Raw genomic sequence first — 16,266 nt, forward strand, 5'->3', positions numbered from 1 at the left:
GCGGTGGAGTGGGAATATGATGATGATGATGATGATGATGATGATAGTGAAAACCACATCAACAGTAACAGCACTTCACCCCACCCCACTTCACTTCACACACATATATATTTAACTGATGGTGGTGACATGTTGTTTTGCAAGCAAAATAAAATAAAAAAAAAGAAGAGGAGGAGAAGCGTAACTTCACAACTCGTTACCTCTTGTGGGGCCCTCTCCCGTCCCCCCCCCGCTCACCGCACGAGCGCCCGCCGCAGCGCTTTGCGGATACAAAAAAGGTGCAAGAACCAGATAAACAGCAACACCAACAAAAAAGAACAAGAACAAGAACAACAACAACAACAACAGCAATAATAATAATAATAGTAAGCAGACAAATAAACAAAACAAAAAAAAGGTGACAAAGTCATTGGTATTTTCATGCCGCCACCAGCACCGACTACTTTTCCTGCTCGTCACTTATCCCTCACGGTTGCACGCCAGATATTGGTGGATATTGCAGGCATCGCAATTCCAAACCCCGTCACTCCCCAGTTCTTCATGGCGGTATTGTTATTATTATTGTTATTATTATTATTCCTTTTTCCCTCCTCACTTGTGGGTGATTTGTGATTTTGTTCCCTCCTTTGCTGCAGATTTCGCTCCCAAAGAACGTTCTTAAAATCGCACCACACACACCTTTTTTTTTTTTGGGGGCTTCCCATTATATTTTCATCAGCTGCTGCCGGCATACCCACTATTTTCCAACCTTCGCCATTCCAGTCCACCATATAAACCAACAAAACACATGTATACAAATAAGCACGTGCAGAGCTACCACAAGTAAAGCAACTCCGCAACCGCCATGTCTTTCAACTCTCCGCCATATTCCGCCCACACGTGTTCCAGCCGCTCATCCAACAGCGAAGCTTTGCGCTCCACCAGTAAACGTTCCTCAGATGTTAGTGCCGCATCGGGTATTTCTACTAATCGTCGAAGCAACACGAGTTCCCCCACCGCATCTACAGATACAAAACTTTGTTTCATTAGCACTCGGGTTGGACTCTGGAGGGCAGTTTCTGCTTCGTAACTCACTGTGTGATATGTACGCTGCAGTCCACATGAAGGACTTTCACCAAGCGCCACATGGGATCCGCGGCGCGAGAGAGAAAATGTTGTGTCATATAGCTCCGTCGCTCTCTGTTCCAGCCGAAGCAAAACCCCAACAAACGCTTGTGGAATTTCCCTCGCACAGTGCAGTGCTCCATCAGCACAAGGCAGCAGTAGAGAAGGTCCCACTACTCTCAAGGCAGTGGGCCGCCCGTGCCAACATACAAAAGGTACTTGACGGTAGCGCCATGGTGTTAATTCGGATGGACGGAAACTTCCCCTAGAGCCGCCATTGTCATGAATGATGTTGTTGTTGTTGTTGTTTTTGCCATTGGGATGCAAGTGATGGCGAGATCGCTCTCGCTGAACAGATACGCGCTGGATGCAGGATGGAAGTCGCATGCACCGCGTGATAGAGCTTCGAAGGCCGCCATCTGCGCCAACAATACCCGCTGCAACGGCCGTGCTGTTCTGGCCATTAACCTTTGGGTTCTTTAAGCTGAATATGACAACATTGCGATTGCCATCCACACGAACAAACCCGTCAGCAAAAGTAGTTTGCGAGTGAATGTTGGCAAAAGGCGTGGGCTCCAAAGCACAATGCCGTAGTGAGAGATCATCCTGAAGGCACTGAGTCAAAATAACATCCCCTAATGCAGCAACCGGCTCCGGGCAGTGAGTGCTATTGGGGCTCTTATCTGAATTACTTTTACTGCTTTTCGACACAAGTCGCATGTACCGCGTTCCCCAAGAGTAAAGGCTACAAGAAAGGAAGGGATACTGTAGGGCCACGGTCGTGCAGGCAGGTGTGCACGATGTGGAGCACATCAACGATAGCGTGGACCCAACAAGGCGGAATATCAGCACCATGTCGAGCGCTGCCACAGCAATGAGATGCACATCCCCTAAACTCTGAACCGACAGATCAACTACTCCTCCATTGCCCTTCAACTGGGGGCCGACAATATCGCCTGCTGTCGAGATGCGCAGCGGACGCGCCTGAACGACGATCAGCCGACCGAGCACCGTGTTGGCCCCACGGCCAGCAGTGGCCGCCTCCTTGTCCACAGCGTTGGGGGCATCAGAGGATAAAATAACCGTGCCTACAATAAAATCACCACTCACTTCTCCTCCTCCTAATGACATTAAAGGCTCCATACACATAGCAACTTCATCCTGTTTCATGGCCATCGCATCCACCACGCGGAACGTATCGACGTCGACTGTTGAAATAAACGAGGCCTGTTCACCCCGATCTAGCATAGCAACGATAATATTGCACTGATGCAAGTAAACTGCTTTGGTAAGGCTGTGTGAAGGAGACGTTACTGATGGAAGCCGCATGGAGTGTGTAAGTTGGTACACCACAGGCCCGCGCAGTAGAACCCCACGGCGGCGAAGATCACAAGGGGGGTCGCTGATGGGCGACGCGGCCTTTCCACTTGTAGCAACTCCCAGCGCTAACGCCAAATGCGACGGTTGGGGAGGAGGGACCAATTCGGTGATGGATCGAAGTGATATGCCGTCGAAGTCAGCGAGAAGAAGTAAATAAAAGGAGTGAGCGGGGAGGTATACCACGAGTCCACAGTGCAACTGAGGTAAGAGCATACCGCCATCTGTATTAGCGCTATTGTCACCCGGATGAGGCGCGAGGGCAACAGCCAACTGCTCTCCACTGGACGACATGCCGTCCAGGGACACGAGCTCAACAGAGCCAGCACGCAAGCTTGCAAAATCAAAGTGAGGACCGCCAGCCGCAGCTGCGCCATGTGTTGCAATGCTAAGACAGAGATCCGCAACGAATGGCGCACCATCAACGTCCTTCAGTGCAGTCAGAGACGGGGGTCCCTCCATGGAACACTGAAGCACGACAACCCCCTGGTCCAGCAGCACCAGTCCCATTCCTACCTCATGTACCCCACCATCGCAGCTCTCCGCGGTGCGTTTTGTAATGAGGAAGCTGGATAAAGCAACAGCGTCAAGGTGAAAAATATGGTAACGATTCCTTAACTCTCCCCTCACGCCACAATCTAGCATCCAAACCCAAACCTCATGTGACCAGAGACAGGCTGCCACGCACCAAAGCGTGCTATTGCAGCAACCGCTGTTAGATTCGCTCGCTTTCCACGTCGTCACATGTGACACATCGCTGGGGAGGGTCTCAAGCAGAACCACGTATGTATCGTTGACGTTAGCAATACTAAAAACGGCAAACTTCCGGCCGTATGCAACAGCGAGCCATTTATCATCCCCAAAGCACGCGTGAGAGGCACTAGTGAATTCGGGTAAAACATTTGGAAGTCGGATCCACTTCCCTGAAAAGTTAATACGAGTTGGAGTGCATTGCGCAAAAAAATGTGACGACGGCGATGACAACTCCTGTGCGTCAGGAACACAGTACACAGCCAAAGTTGGTTCGTCGAGTATCAGGTGCTGTACATCGTTCACTTTCTCCAACTGACTCCCGCTTCCGCGCAGAAGGACAGTGTTGATGGCTGTAGTAATTACAACATAGAATTCCAGCAGAGTGTGCTCCGGTTCCTTGTCCTGAAGCCGATTTCCAACAGCGGTCGAAAGTAAGAACATTCGCTGAGACCCCGCAAAGGTGGCGCGGACACGCAGAACCGCTCCGATCCCTGGCGACAGACGCTGTAGCACTCCCTTTGCATATGAAACGATGATGTCAGCTGAAGGCCCGCCACATGCAGACGTCATGGCACCGTTTGAAAGCAGTGCACCCACTGTGCAACGGGTTTCAAGGTCGATAACGTATGAGTCAGCCACTCCGTCACTCAACATGATGTAACGCCGCGTGGTGTTGTGAGGTTCGAAGGTGACTGTCGACTCGTGCGGAAGTGGCACCGCGGCGGACGGACGGAACCCACTGGGGAGACCACTAATGTGAGCGAGTGGCCAATCACATCCTTCGCAATCCCCCACGAGAAGATGGGGCGCATCCTGAACCACCACAGGTCCAGTGGCCCGCGCTACTGATCCCAACGGGAACTCTGTCAGATTACCATTACTCAAAAGAAGCCACAACACATCGCTGTCGGTGTTGCTTACTTCACTTTCCCCTGTTCCGTCTACACTCTCTAATACCTGAAATGGCTGCCGCCGTTGGTGCACCACACCCGCGATGGGTTGCACAGCACTCTGGGCAAGTCTCACTACCTTACAGATTTTCATCACTGGACCCTTGTCAACGCTGAAAACTGTAAGTTTGTGCGTGTTTCCGAGTCTAGCCAGCACCAACAATGTTTTGTGAAGCGACAACACTAGGTAGGGCGAACAGCTTGGCATGGGATATTTATCATCGAAGATTTGGTCGAATTTGGGTCTATTAACCATACACAGGTCTAGGCAATCGCTGTCCACTGACGCAAACGCAAAACTGTCCCTCTTTTCAACGCACTCCGACTTCACAGTTGTCGGTGACGCAACGGATAGAAGGGCAACCGAAACATCGTTACTATTACACACATGACTAATGGCCGAAACGCTAACAGGAGGCATCCCACAGCGAATGCAAGGTTCCGGCCGCTCCTGCTTTTGCTTCTGCTCCACCAACTCCTGAATGGTGTAGCGTTCCAAAAGCTCTTCATCCGATTGTTCCAACACATCACGCTTGAAGGCAGCCGTGGGGAACGTCTGCTGCGCCACGCTACCTGGGACGTCAAAAACCCATTTCGTTTGCGCCAGCTTCTCAGCTCCCTGCGAAGTGGAGGGAAAGTTGATGCTGACACAATACCGACCTCCACCCGTGGCCGCACACTGAACCACGAGCCCATCGCTACTACACGCCAGTTGCGGGGTGTGAACTGGCTGCGAGCAACGACCAGAAAAGTCTGTGGAAAGTGAAGTACGGTGCAGCACTATCCACGCATTGTTGTGATGCAGGGGATCTTTCGCAACCCAAGACAGGGGGTCGACGGGTAGGTTTGTTTGATAACGTGCAACCACGAGTCTGTGGTCTTGCGTGACGACAGCAAAGCACTGATGGGCGCAGGCCACCATAGAGATGGGTGTGTTGCCTAAATGCATCTCATCCCCCGTAGCGGAGAAGTAACATCTCTCTATATCATCGTCGCTATCTGCCCGCCACACCGGTTTGTAGACGTGAATGGAGGTCCCAACAGCTGCGAGGAGCACAACGCCGCCGCCAATAAGCGAAAGGGGGCACACAATGTGCGCCACAGTGGAGGGAACTATCTGACGTGTGGCCAACATCTCTACCCACTCACTTGGGGATGAGGAGGGCCGCCCCTATACAATCACGCACTAACAAGACACCAAACACACACACACACACACAGAAGGTACAAACCAAAGAAAAGAAAGAAAAGGGGAAAACAAGGGTGGTGTGGTGGCTACTGACTACCTTCCCTCTTCACACTTCTTCCTGTGTGTGTGGGCGTGTATGCCCTTTATTGCCTCAGGGGCTTATTGTTCTACTGGTGTTGCTAGTTAGAGGCAATAATATGTAAGAGAGAGAGAGATGAATATATGCATGCACTGACATGTAAAACAAACGCGTGGTCATACGGGAATATATGTATATATACGTGCCTGGTCACACCCCCGACTGACACCTGCTCGTATGCGGGTACGGTTGTGCTCGAGTTGTTGGAATTGCAGTTTGAGATATACGCTTGAAGAACAAAAAAAAATCAGTGAAAAAAAGGGGGTGTGGGGTGTGAGAGATCATAAGGGGGGAGGTATTGGAGCTGCAAGTTATTCCTATACTCACTGGAGATTGGCATACACCAGGTAATAATTTTTTTTTTTAAAAAAGCAGTTTATGGGTTAGGAACCGCGTTTGTTTTGCATCAAAAATGAGAAAAAAAATGAAGGATGGATGAATCTGGAAACAGTGAATCGTTTGCTCCCAATACTCAAGTGTTGATCCCTTAAACACGCTCCTACTGTACTACTACTACTTCCGCTCGCGCACGTTGCATGTATTTACCAAGTTTGGCTCTCTTCCTCATTCACCTAACGTGGAAAATATTTTCTACAGTTATGATAACATTACAACATCAGCAGGAAAAGATAGGCAATCCAAATTGTCTCAGCGGCAGTGTAGACCGCTCGCACAATCCTTCGCCAGCCTCTCCGCTACCCCTTCCCTTTTCAGCAAGAATTCCGCTTTCCCCTAACTTTACCGCTGCCGTGTACGTCACTTGATTCACTCCCTTTTTCCCCCTTTTAAGGACCTTAACTTTCTCAACGAGCAGAAAGAGAACTAATGTGCAAAAATATATAATAAAAAAAAAAGTGTCACGACTCCACCTCAAGCAGTTAAGTGCGGACCCAACCTCTACGTACCATAATGCCGGCGGCTGTGGAGGCCACACTTTCGTGACTCAACACGGACGTCATGGAAGAACTGCTCAACTCGGTGTATGGAAATGCGGATTGTGTCGCCTCTTCATCTGACCGGACGCTGTGTGGGCCGTGCACGCAACTCGTCTGATGCCCAGTACTGAATAGCGTGCTTCCGAGCACATCTGCCCTCGTGCTTCCACGCCATGTCTGCGACGCCTGAGATTCTTGTCTGGCAGCAGCGGCGTCCCCATCATCTTCGTCTCCATCTTCCACACCGTCCCTGTCCGCGTCCACAACACCTCCAGTGCTGCTACTCTCCACTGCGCTTGTACCCACGCGCCGACGCCTCGGGATTGACGAAGACAATGCACCATTTTGAATGAATCGCAACATTTCCTTCGTTAGGGGCAGGCGTGGCTCGGACTCAAAACCAAGTTCAGACACCGTTGCAGCGGTGTCGGTGTCACACCCTGTGTTATCGTCATCGAAGACGCTTTCGCTCTTGGCTAGCTCTGCCTCACTAAGATTCGCGGCATCCACAGATACCGTAGACGTCGGGAGGGGAATGTCCTGCAGAAGTTGATTGACAGCGTGGTGAGTAAGGGTATTAGGAGGATCTTGCGCCCGGTAATCCAGCCACACTGGACCTGCGTAACGGTGCAGAGTGCCATCTCTCGTACAGAGCAGATCGACGGGCCGGCGCCCGCGACAACAAGGCGGTGCTACGAAGAAAACGAAGCGTTGCTCAGCAGTGGCACAGGCAAGCAGCGTTCTGCTAGAGCCGGTACCGAGTGAGACGACGTACGGTGCACAATCGGGATCGAGATAACTCACCGAAAGCCATACTGGAGTCTGGCAGCTGGTAGAAGCAACCAATGGGACATCATGATGGATGGTGATATGTGGCTCCTGAGTCGACAGCTGCTGCGAAGTCGAGGACGGGGCTACACGAGTAGGGGACGTAGGCAACGATGCCAATGACCCGTCCCAGATAGCAACACCGTCATGAGCACCGGACTTCTGCAGCTTCAAGAAACGCACCTGCCGCTTCAACTCCTTCACTTGTGCCTCAAGATGCAGGTGAGGTACCGATGACCCTTCCGCTTCCTTGCTTGATGCTGCGCTAAAAGAATCCATAGGTCCATTCCCTGATGCCGACGGTGGTGCTTCAGACACGGCACCGCGTGCCGACGGCTGCAAATGGGAAGGACCCGCCAGCTTGCTTGACGTCTCACTGCTCCTTCCTCCCTGGCAAGAGGGCGTCGGACTGTCTGATTGATTACGCGGAACTGCGGTCACAGGTGGTAATGTGCGGCCAACAATTGTACCGAACGGGCCTTCGCCACCCTTATGTCGCATCACCTGAAACCGAACGCCCCGATTACCGTCAGGCTTCTCATTAGTAATCGCTGGGAGAAGAAACGCAGTAAAATCTGCGGCCTCGGCAGTGCTGTTGGTGTCGTCGGGTTGTGTGCCTGTGGATGCGGCCTCGCACTCAATCCACCCACTGAGACTTGCAACCCCTTCAGGGTCGGGCACAAAACCGAAACCGAGCATAAGCTCTACAGCGTGGCAAGCGCCCTCCGTTTCAACAAGTCGGCGCCATGCAGTGGAGCTCATATAAACATATGCCGGATTCTGGCACTTTTCAGAAACATGCATGGAACAGTCTTTTTCATTTGACGGTATGTAATGCAAAACACTGCGCCAACAGGTATCGAGGTCCGGTGGTTGCGGCAATTGCGAGGACCCTGTTTCTTCGTCGGAGGGGGAATGGAGATCCATTTCCTTCCTCTGCCTCGCCTTCAATATTCTCTTTTGCCGGTATTTTTTCTTATTTTGTTCTTGCTTCCTCTTTTTCCCCCCCTTTCCGCTACTTCCCTCGTTAATTCTTGTACCGCTATTTTTATCGATCCCGCCTGGTTTGGAGGTGGAAGCTGCGAGCAGAGGAAAAAGAGGCAACAGAAGGAGAAGAGGCGAAAAAAGTTTATGCATCGCCGTTGATGATGATGATGGCCACCGGAATAATAACAGAGGCAACATAGAAATAGAAGCGGCATCCGAAGCGTCTTCGCGCCGCGGGGATGGGAAAATAAACGCCAATTAAGAGGAGAAAAAAAAGTTCATGTGAGGAAAGAGAAGTAACTGACGGAGGGAAGAAAACACTGTGACCTACCGAGGCGCGATATGACGACAGCAGTTTGTTAACCTCGACTGCACATGCGTGTAACTGCTGTCAGAACCTCCTTCTCCCCCCCAAAAAAAGAAGACAAGTTACGGCAAGAAAGCGCAACAGCACTAAGCGCGACTCTCTTACTTTACACGCATTTCATTCTTTCCCTTCCCCTTTCCTTTAGCTTTTCCTCTTTCACCTCATCAGTTTCTTCTGTCGGAGCACAAAGCCGACTTCTCAAACCTGATGGAGAGAAGCTAAAAAAAGATGTATACCACATTCTCTTACTCCCTTCATTCTCATCCGCGAGCCCCAACTTTAAGAAATCAGTTGGGCACTCCTCGACCCTCCAACTAACTCCCTCCAACCAATAAACGTTGTGTACCTCTTAAGGCACCAACGCAACCAGAATTCGTCATGCCCTTCCCATTACTCCACACACGCACAAACGACCCCCAAAAGGGGTCACGTTTCTGTTTTTATCTTCTTCACACACGCCTGTTCGACCTTTCCCACACCGCTACGCTTTTGTGCCCATGCGAACTGACCCTTCATGGCGGTCTTTCGCCGCTCATCATGTGCCTCCATCGCCACTTTTATCAAATCGAGAACCCTGGGAGCAAGAGTACCTGCCGCCTCGATGCATGCATTAAGATCCTTCAGATGAATACTACAACCCTCAGCCTTCACTACAGTGCAGACTTGACCCTCTGCGTTGATGGCAACAACAATTGACGATGCCGCCGCGAGGGATTCCGCTGTTGTGGGATCGACTACTACACCCAGCGGCTGCGGGGAAGTCCCATCAATAGCAAATGCACTTGCAGTATCGATGGAATTCCCAACTCCAGAAGAAGGTTGGGGACCAGATGACGATCCCGTTGCGGAAAGCGCACGCTGATGATTGAGCGCCTTTTCGCGTTCAGTTGGAGCCATCGTAATGGCAAAAGTGAATGGCAACGGCGTGTGTTGCACGGACAGCGGGACTGGCTCCCGCTCGTGTGGTGGGTGCACAATGACAGAACTTCCTCGTACGGTGAGCTCCGGACGCCGGTGATGCATGAGTAAAGCGATAACAGCCCACACGGCTGCATCATTGCAGTTCCCTTCATCATTCATGATCGTGACATCAACTGTAAGGCTCCAGACTTTCTGGCCGGGAAGAACGCAGAGACCCGCTGTGTCAATGACACCTCCCGTCCGTACCAGGCGCTCGAGAAACGCGACTAAATTTTTTTGAGTTGAGCCGTCTGCTGCGGGACTGTCCCTCTCCGTGTGAAGTCGCCGAACGGAGAAGTGTAAAAGACCATGTTTGGGCCGCTGCGGCGTGGGCTCCACAAGTGCAGTTGCGATAGCGGCCGTAACTACGGAGCCGCCACAACGGACAACTACAACATCACGTGAGAGCAGCGGAAACTCAACCGAAACTTCCCGCATCTGTTGAGCGGTGCGCTGATCGGGGCGCAGACCCGCGAGCCAAGCGGATTTCGTAAACTCAACTTCTCGCTGAGTGAGTGCGGGGCTGGCGATGACTAACGCTGCTCGTTGGTACTGCATGGCGTAAAATCACACGAAATAGCTCACAGTAGCTCACGCCTCGGGTCTTTTCCTTGTTTACCCCTATCTTCACTTCCTTTTTGTCATTAGGCATAGGAACCCGTTGAAAAGAACAATAACAAACAGTAACAGTGGAAACTCTTTTTTTTTTTTCAAAAAAAGAAACAATTAAAATGTACGTGAGCGATGTGTCGTATACGTGCGGATTTCGGCGGCCAGTTGCACATTTCAGCTAACGCTATTCACACCCCCCAAAAGAAAAACCAAGAGCCCATATGTTTCCAGTCACTCATCGTTCCCGATTTCGTACGCCTCAACGGCAAAATCCTCATCTTCATCTTCCAACATTTGGCTCTGCACCACTCGCATGGGAGTCAACCCACCGCCGTCCTCCAGCTCCTCCTTTGACCACACCTTACTTGCTACAGGGCCGTTCAACAACTCCTCCTTGCGGCATCGTTCCTCAGCCTCAAGCACCTCAGCACTGCGAATGCGACGGTCGTGCTCCGCATCATATGCCGTAATATCTGGCTTTGCGAGAAAAACTCCCAAGTGTCCGCCACGAGGCAGATCATTGCACATGCGGCTAATGTTATCGTAGTGATCATCGCATTCATCAGCTTCTCCTTCCGAGCCCACTTCTTTTGTTTCCGCAGCAGCAGCAGCAGAGGAAGCAGCCGCCTCCTCAGCCTCTACGGGGTTTAAGCGCCTCCAGCCCGATATTGACGGCGCCTCTCCTCCTGTGGATTTCCTTCGGCTGTACAATGGAAGGATGCCGTCTACAGCGACACCAGCACCCAATTCCATGGAGTTCCGCGTCTTATTTTCGATGCGCTCCATTCGTGCCCGGTGCTTCTCCCGTAACCGTTCGCGTTCCTCCTCGAGCCGCTCATCCTCCGGCCGGCGGGAGTTGCTTTGATACAAAAAGTAGTGCTGCATTAACATCCGCATGGCGAGACGTGTGTCACCTTCAACGAGGCGTCGCTCCTCATCAGCGATCTGCGCCTCGGAGTGTTGAGGCTCTTCACGTTCTGCTGGACCACTTTGATCAGTACCATCAGATTTGCGCTCAACGGTTTTTACACCCGTCCGGGCATTCGCGAGTGGTGCAGTTGCTGAGCGCGGGCTTTTGTTGCCGGGAACCTCCTGCTCTTTTTTGCCATTCCTATTATGACCACCATTTCCAGAGGTTTCCTTAAGTAATGATTTTGCTGAGCTCCTTGTTCCGTACAAAATATGGCTGCAACTGAAATGCCTCAGGTATATGGCAACTATGGGAAATGGCAGTTGATGACTGCATATTCTTTTCGCGGTGCGAAGGCGCGTGCAGCTTGACAGCTGCCACATTACGAATATGGTTCTAATCGCTACCAATGTGGTCAATGTTTTTCTTTTTTTTTTCTTTTTTCTTTGAGACACGGTTTTGTGTGTGTGTTGTCTCCTCGCTTCTCCTTCTCTAAGCGACGTTACTCTTTCCGTGTTCACTTCCCTTCCCTTCCTTTCACTTGAACGCCGACACCACTGCTGTGCAGGATTCTCTGAGAAACACAGGGACGACTCCAGACGACCGGAGAGAAAAAAAAAACAAAAAAAAAAAAGAAAACAAAGGCAAAAACACCAACACTAACACCAACCGCAACTACAGGTGCCACCAATAACCCGAGGAAAAAGAGAAAGAAAGCGAGAGATGAAACATTCAAAATTAATAGATGGGTGAAAACAGTTCATTAGTATTTAATGGCACCATCAAAGGAATGCCACACAAACGTACCCATAAGGGCTTCATTACGTCCCCCCCCCTCAAAAAAAAAAAAGAGAGAGAAAAAACTCGAAGGGCAACACTTCGAGTTGAGAATTGCTGGGCTTCAAAACGAAGCAAAAAAAAAAAGAAAGGAAAGAAGACCAAACAAATGTTCGATCTCGCACATATGGCAGCCTCCTTCCACCCACTTGAGGTTACTGAGACTGCTTCTTTATTTCAGAATAAAAAACAGTGAAGCGATAGCAATTTGTTGTTATTATTATTATTGTTGTTTTATTATTATTTCATTCATTCACTCACTCGACCTTTTTCTTTTCCAACACATTTTTAGGAAACTCTCTTCGAATGTTTTTTTTTTTTCACATCACTTGGTCATCACCCAACTTTTTTCTTGTTTCGGTGAGTCGCTTTTAATGCTCTTTTTCACATAACATATCTTGTATTTCTATTTCTATTCTTCCTTTTTCTTTCTTTCATTTATTCATTCATATAAATAAATAAATAAATATATATATATATATATATATTTCGGTGCATGAATATTCACACGAATTATGTGCACAAAACCTGTAAATAAATAAATAAACAACAAATAGAAAATAAAAAAGGAACCAAAAGAAGGAAAACATAAAACAAAAGAAGGGCAGGGGATTGGGGGAAAAGGGAGGTCTGTTGAAAAACTGTCCACATGTCTTAAAAGTAAAAAACAACAAAAAACAACAAAACAACATTAAAAACTGTAATGTCAACATCACGTGTTTAAACTCTCCCTTCACCTCCCCCCCTTTTTTTCCCCCTCATCAACATCCAATTATTGGCTTCATATTTATTTATTTGTACATCTAAGCCTTGAAGAACAAATTAACAAACAAATAAATGAGTAAAACATGAAAAAAAATCCCATATTATATCATATAAATAAATATAAATATATAAATAAATACAAATGAAACAATAATATTTGTAAAAAAAAAAGGTAAAACAAAAATTAAAATCAATACGAAAACATTTGCATACTTATTCACAAAAAACATCATATCAGCAGCGTAGTGGTATGATGGGGAGAGAAGTTCTTTTTTAATTTTTATTTCCCACAATCGCGACAACCATTTAAAAGGAAAAAAAAAAAACAACAACATCAACAAATCTGGAGATAAATCATGAAAGAAGAAAGAAGAGGAAAACAATGGGGAAGACCGGCATCAAAAATAAAAGCAAAACACAAATTAACAAACAACAAAAGTAAATGAAACGAATCCGTTTTGATTTATCATTTTGTCGTTTTGCCTTTTTTTAACAGAATTCTTCACGTCTTTTTTTTTCTTTTTCGTGGTGCCCATATTATTGCTATTATTAGCAATTAGCATTCGTTTTCTTTTATTGTTGTTATTGTTCTGAAATAATTTAAAATACTTTTCGGTTGTCAACACCTTTTTTCTCGTTGTAATAAATAAATAAATATATATATATATATGTCGAGATTTATTTTTGGTGTTTTTGCCGGAAAAAAAAAACTGTAAAAAAAATTAAAAAAAAACCGAACGAAATGAGGGAAAATATCCGCGAGCAAAAAAAATCTTTCGGTTGCCTTTCGTCTTTTTTTTTTTTTGCCTCCCCTTTGAAACAAAACTAAATAGAATGACTATATGGAGATTAAAATTAAAAAAAAAAAAGCAACAACAACAACACCAACAAAAAGGGAGAATTAAAAAAAGAGAGAGAAAGAAAAAAAAGGAAATAAGGGGAATTCTCGAATGACAACGTCACCACGTGAAAGTAAAATAACAGTTATATAAAAGAAAAATAGTAAAGAACAACAAAAACGAAAACAAAAGAAAAAAGAAAAAAGAAACGGTCCCACGACGCGTAAACATTCATAAAATAAATGGGTATATCACCATATAAATAAAAATATTTGAAGATGAAATTATGTAGGAGAATTTGTTTGTTTGCGCACCACGAGTTTGTTATGTCCATCATCACGAATTTATATAAATACTGACTCCACCTTTTCATCTCTTTTTCTATTTTTATTTTTATACATTTTTGTGTATTTGTAATATATCCCCCTTTTTATTAGTACTTTTCTTACAAGTTTCAAAATATAGACAACTTTATATATATATATATATATATTTGGTCACTGTTAAGTAATAAGTGTCTCCAATGCCCCAGCAGGGAGAATCACACGTAAAAAACAAAAAACAAAAAAACAAAAAACAAAAACCAACAACAGTGAACAAACATAACAGGAGGAGTAAGGAAGGTTTGACCAATACAAATAATGATGAAAATAACAATAAACTTAAAATCCATCTATAACTTTGTTCCCATCTCTCTTATCACATAAATACACACAAGTACACACAATAACAACAACAACAACAAAAGAAGAAATAATAATAATAATAATAAAAATAATAGTGATAGTAACAGTAATTATAGCGGTAGAAAATTACCACCACTACCACCATCTCCCATATTTTCTGCATTTTTCGCGTAACGGCTGCGTGACAAAATGAAAAGCTTCAAGCTTCCGTCAAGTGACTTAAAACATTCATTCAAATGCCATGATATTTCGAGCGATTATATTTCCTCTTATCTTCTCTTCTCTCCTCTCTTCTATTCTATTCGTTTTCCTTTTATTTATTTATTTATCCATCCATCCATTCATCCATTTTATTAAATTCATTTCTTTTTATTTTTCGTTTCACGTGGAATGAAATTATAGTGCAAAAGGAATGGAACAAAAGCAAAACCCCAAATGGCCCCCCCCACTTCCTTAATTCATTTATTCCCCTTCCTTTTCACACATATAAACACAAACATAAATATAAGCACATAATTGAATATATAAAATATGTAATGAAACATATCATAATGGAACACACAAACACACACACAAACTCATCACACACACACACACACACACACACACACACACATAAACAAACAAATGGCCGACAGAAAAAAAAAAAGAGAAACTGTAACGCAAAGGAACCATATAATAATATAAAAAAGTTGAATTTAATTAAAAATAAAGCAAAGCAAATCAACTCAAAAAGAAAAAAAAAAACACAAGCGCTCATGTGTGGAAACACATTCAGTCATAGTCATAAGTTGAAAGGTGAGATGGCGATGGTAACAATAACAATAAATATTAATAACAGCAACAACAATAGCATACATACACATCTATACATACATGGCTTTATTTTTATTTCATTCGTTCTTCCGTTTGTACGTTCATGTGTGAGTGGGTGTGATTTATTTGTTTGTTTATTTATTTGTTTACTTCTGATGAACTAAAACAACTGAATGACGGTGGAGAGGAGGAGGAGGAGGAGGAGAGGAGGGGGGAAACACAACAGAAGAAATTAAATGCGTATGGGAACGCACAACAACTTGCATAAATTGTACATCAACTCTCAGTAATAATAACAATTGGAGGAAAGAACAAAGAAAAAAGAAAAAAAAAGCGAAAAAAACTGAAACGAAAACACGAACTTCCGGCAGACGCATCAATGCAAATAATCACATGGGACCCACCAAATCACTCGTGTAAAAAGTTGGAGAAAACAACGACAAAACAACCAAGTGGAAGATAATACTGGGAAGAAAGAATAACAAACACAAAAACACACACAAGCGAATATAAATAAATAAATAAAATCGGTTGTACACTCTCAGATCTTACTTTTCTTTCTTTTCTTTTCCCCCTCTTGAGTATTTGTCCTCCTCTTGATTCTAAACAACTTTTATTTTATTTTATTTTATTGCGTTGCTCGATTTTGCTCCCCTACTTTCCGTTTCATCTTTTTTTTCTTTCCTTTTTTTTTTTGTAGGGGGATTACACCCCTTTCGTGTCGCTCAGGCACTCTTTTTTTTTTTTTCCATTAATCGTTATTACTACCAATACCACCAATTCTTTTTTACTCATTTATTCAACAAATTGTGGTGTCATTCTCATTCTCATTCTCATTCCTTTACTTTTACTTTATTTTTATTTTTCTCGCTTTCTCTTCTGTTCATCCCTTTTCACACACTTTCATGTTCACTTTATTTATAATTGTCTTTCCATACTTAAAAGATAAAAACAAACAAACAATCAATCATCAACAACAAACTCAGTCTTACTCGTTATTTATTTATTTATTTCATTCCGTTTTGCTTTGGAATCACATCCCCTCTGTACGGTCAAGTATTTTTTTTTCAAATATATATATATATATTTTAAAATATATTTCTTTTTTTCTTTGTTTCCTTTCCCCTTCTCTTACTAATTGACTGATTAATTTATTCATCATTTTACTTCATTGGCTTTGGTTTCCCTCCTTGTGCGTATTTATTTGCGTTC

At 45.6% G+C, this 16,266-nt stretch overlaps 4 protein-coding genes across 4 annotated transcripts, besides 30 other annotated features; all 4 read right to left on the minus strand.

Moving 5' to 3' along the window:
- Nucleotides 1-16,266: part of a sequence feature (sequence corresponds to BAC RPCI93-3D8) that runs on past both edges of the window.
- Nucleotides 17-50: a microsatellite.
- Nucleotides 295-363: a microsatellite.
- Nucleotides 548-578: a microsatellite.
- Tb927.6.650 (hypothetical protein, conserved) lies at nt 814-5,319 on the minus strand (the record flags this gene model as incomplete). Its single annotated transcript, XM_840095.1, has 1 exon — nt 814-5,319. The coding sequence occupies one exon, from the start codon at nt 5,317-5,319 to the stop codon at nt 814-816; it is 4,506 nt and encodes a 1,501-aa protein (XP_845188.1).
- Nucleotides 5,861-5,883: a sequence feature (AT_rich).
- Nucleotides 6,344-6,366: a sequence feature (AT_rich).
- Tb927.6.660 (hypothetical protein, conserved) lies at nt 6,391-8,460 on the minus strand (the record flags this gene model as incomplete). The annotated part of the gene is made up of 1 exon (XM_840096.1): nt 6,391-8,460. One exon carries the CDS (start codon nt 8,458-8,460, stop codon nt 6,391-6,393), a length of 2,070 nt encoding a protein of 689 aa, XP_845189.1.
- Nucleotides 9,056-10,147, minus strand: Tb927.6.670 (ribosomal RNA processing protein 45; the record flags this gene model as incomplete). Its single annotated transcript, XM_840097.1, has 1 exon — nt 9,056-10,147. One exon carries the CDS (start codon nt 10,145-10,147, stop codon nt 9,056-9,058), a length of 1,092 nt encoding a protein of 363 aa, XP_845190.1.
- Tb927.6.680 (hypothetical protein, conserved) lies at nt 10,433-11,494 on the minus strand (the record flags this gene model as incomplete). The annotated part of the gene is made up of 1 exon (XM_840098.1): nt 10,433-11,494. The coding sequence occupies one exon, from the start codon at nt 11,492-11,494 to the stop codon at nt 10,433-10,435; it is 1,062 nt and encodes a 353-aa protein (XP_845191.1).
- Nucleotides 11,533-11,559: a microsatellite.
- Nucleotides 11,723-11,764: a microsatellite.
- Nucleotides 12,157-12,193: a microsatellite.
- Nucleotides 12,397-12,436: a microsatellite.
- Nucleotides 12,480-12,541: a microsatellite.
- Nucleotides 12,765-12,867: a microsatellite.
- Nucleotides 12,826-12,917: a sequence feature (A-rich).
- Nucleotides 13,029-13,156: a sequence feature (A-rich).
- Nucleotides 13,354-13,383: a sequence feature (AT_rich).
- Nucleotides 13,565-13,650: a sequence feature (A-rich).
- Nucleotides 13,725-13,756: a microsatellite.
- Nucleotides 14,025-14,045: a microsatellite.
- Nucleotides 14,305-14,353: a microsatellite.
- Nucleotides 14,501-14,556: a sequence feature (CT-rich).
- Nucleotides 14,534-14,613: a microsatellite.
- Nucleotides 14,795-14,864: a microsatellite.
- Nucleotides 14,912-14,951: a sequence feature (AT_rich).
- Nucleotides 15,175-15,206: a microsatellite.
- Nucleotides 15,239-15,268: a microsatellite.
- Nucleotides 15,358-15,409: a sequence feature (A-rich).
- Nucleotides 15,561-15,582: a sequence feature (AT_rich).
- Nucleotides 15,666-15,687: a microsatellite.
- Nucleotides 15,870-15,920: a sequence feature (T-rich).
- Nucleotides 16,112-16,163: a sequence feature (AT_rich).

This window comes from Trypanosoma brucei, chromosome 6 (genome assembly GCF_000002445.2).
Source record: "Trypanosoma brucei brucei TREU927 chromosome 6, complete sequence".
In the NCBI taxonomy this organism is placed as follows: domain Eukaryota; phylum Euglenozoa; class Kinetoplastea; order Trypanosomatida; family Trypanosomatidae; genus Trypanosoma; species Trypanosoma brucei.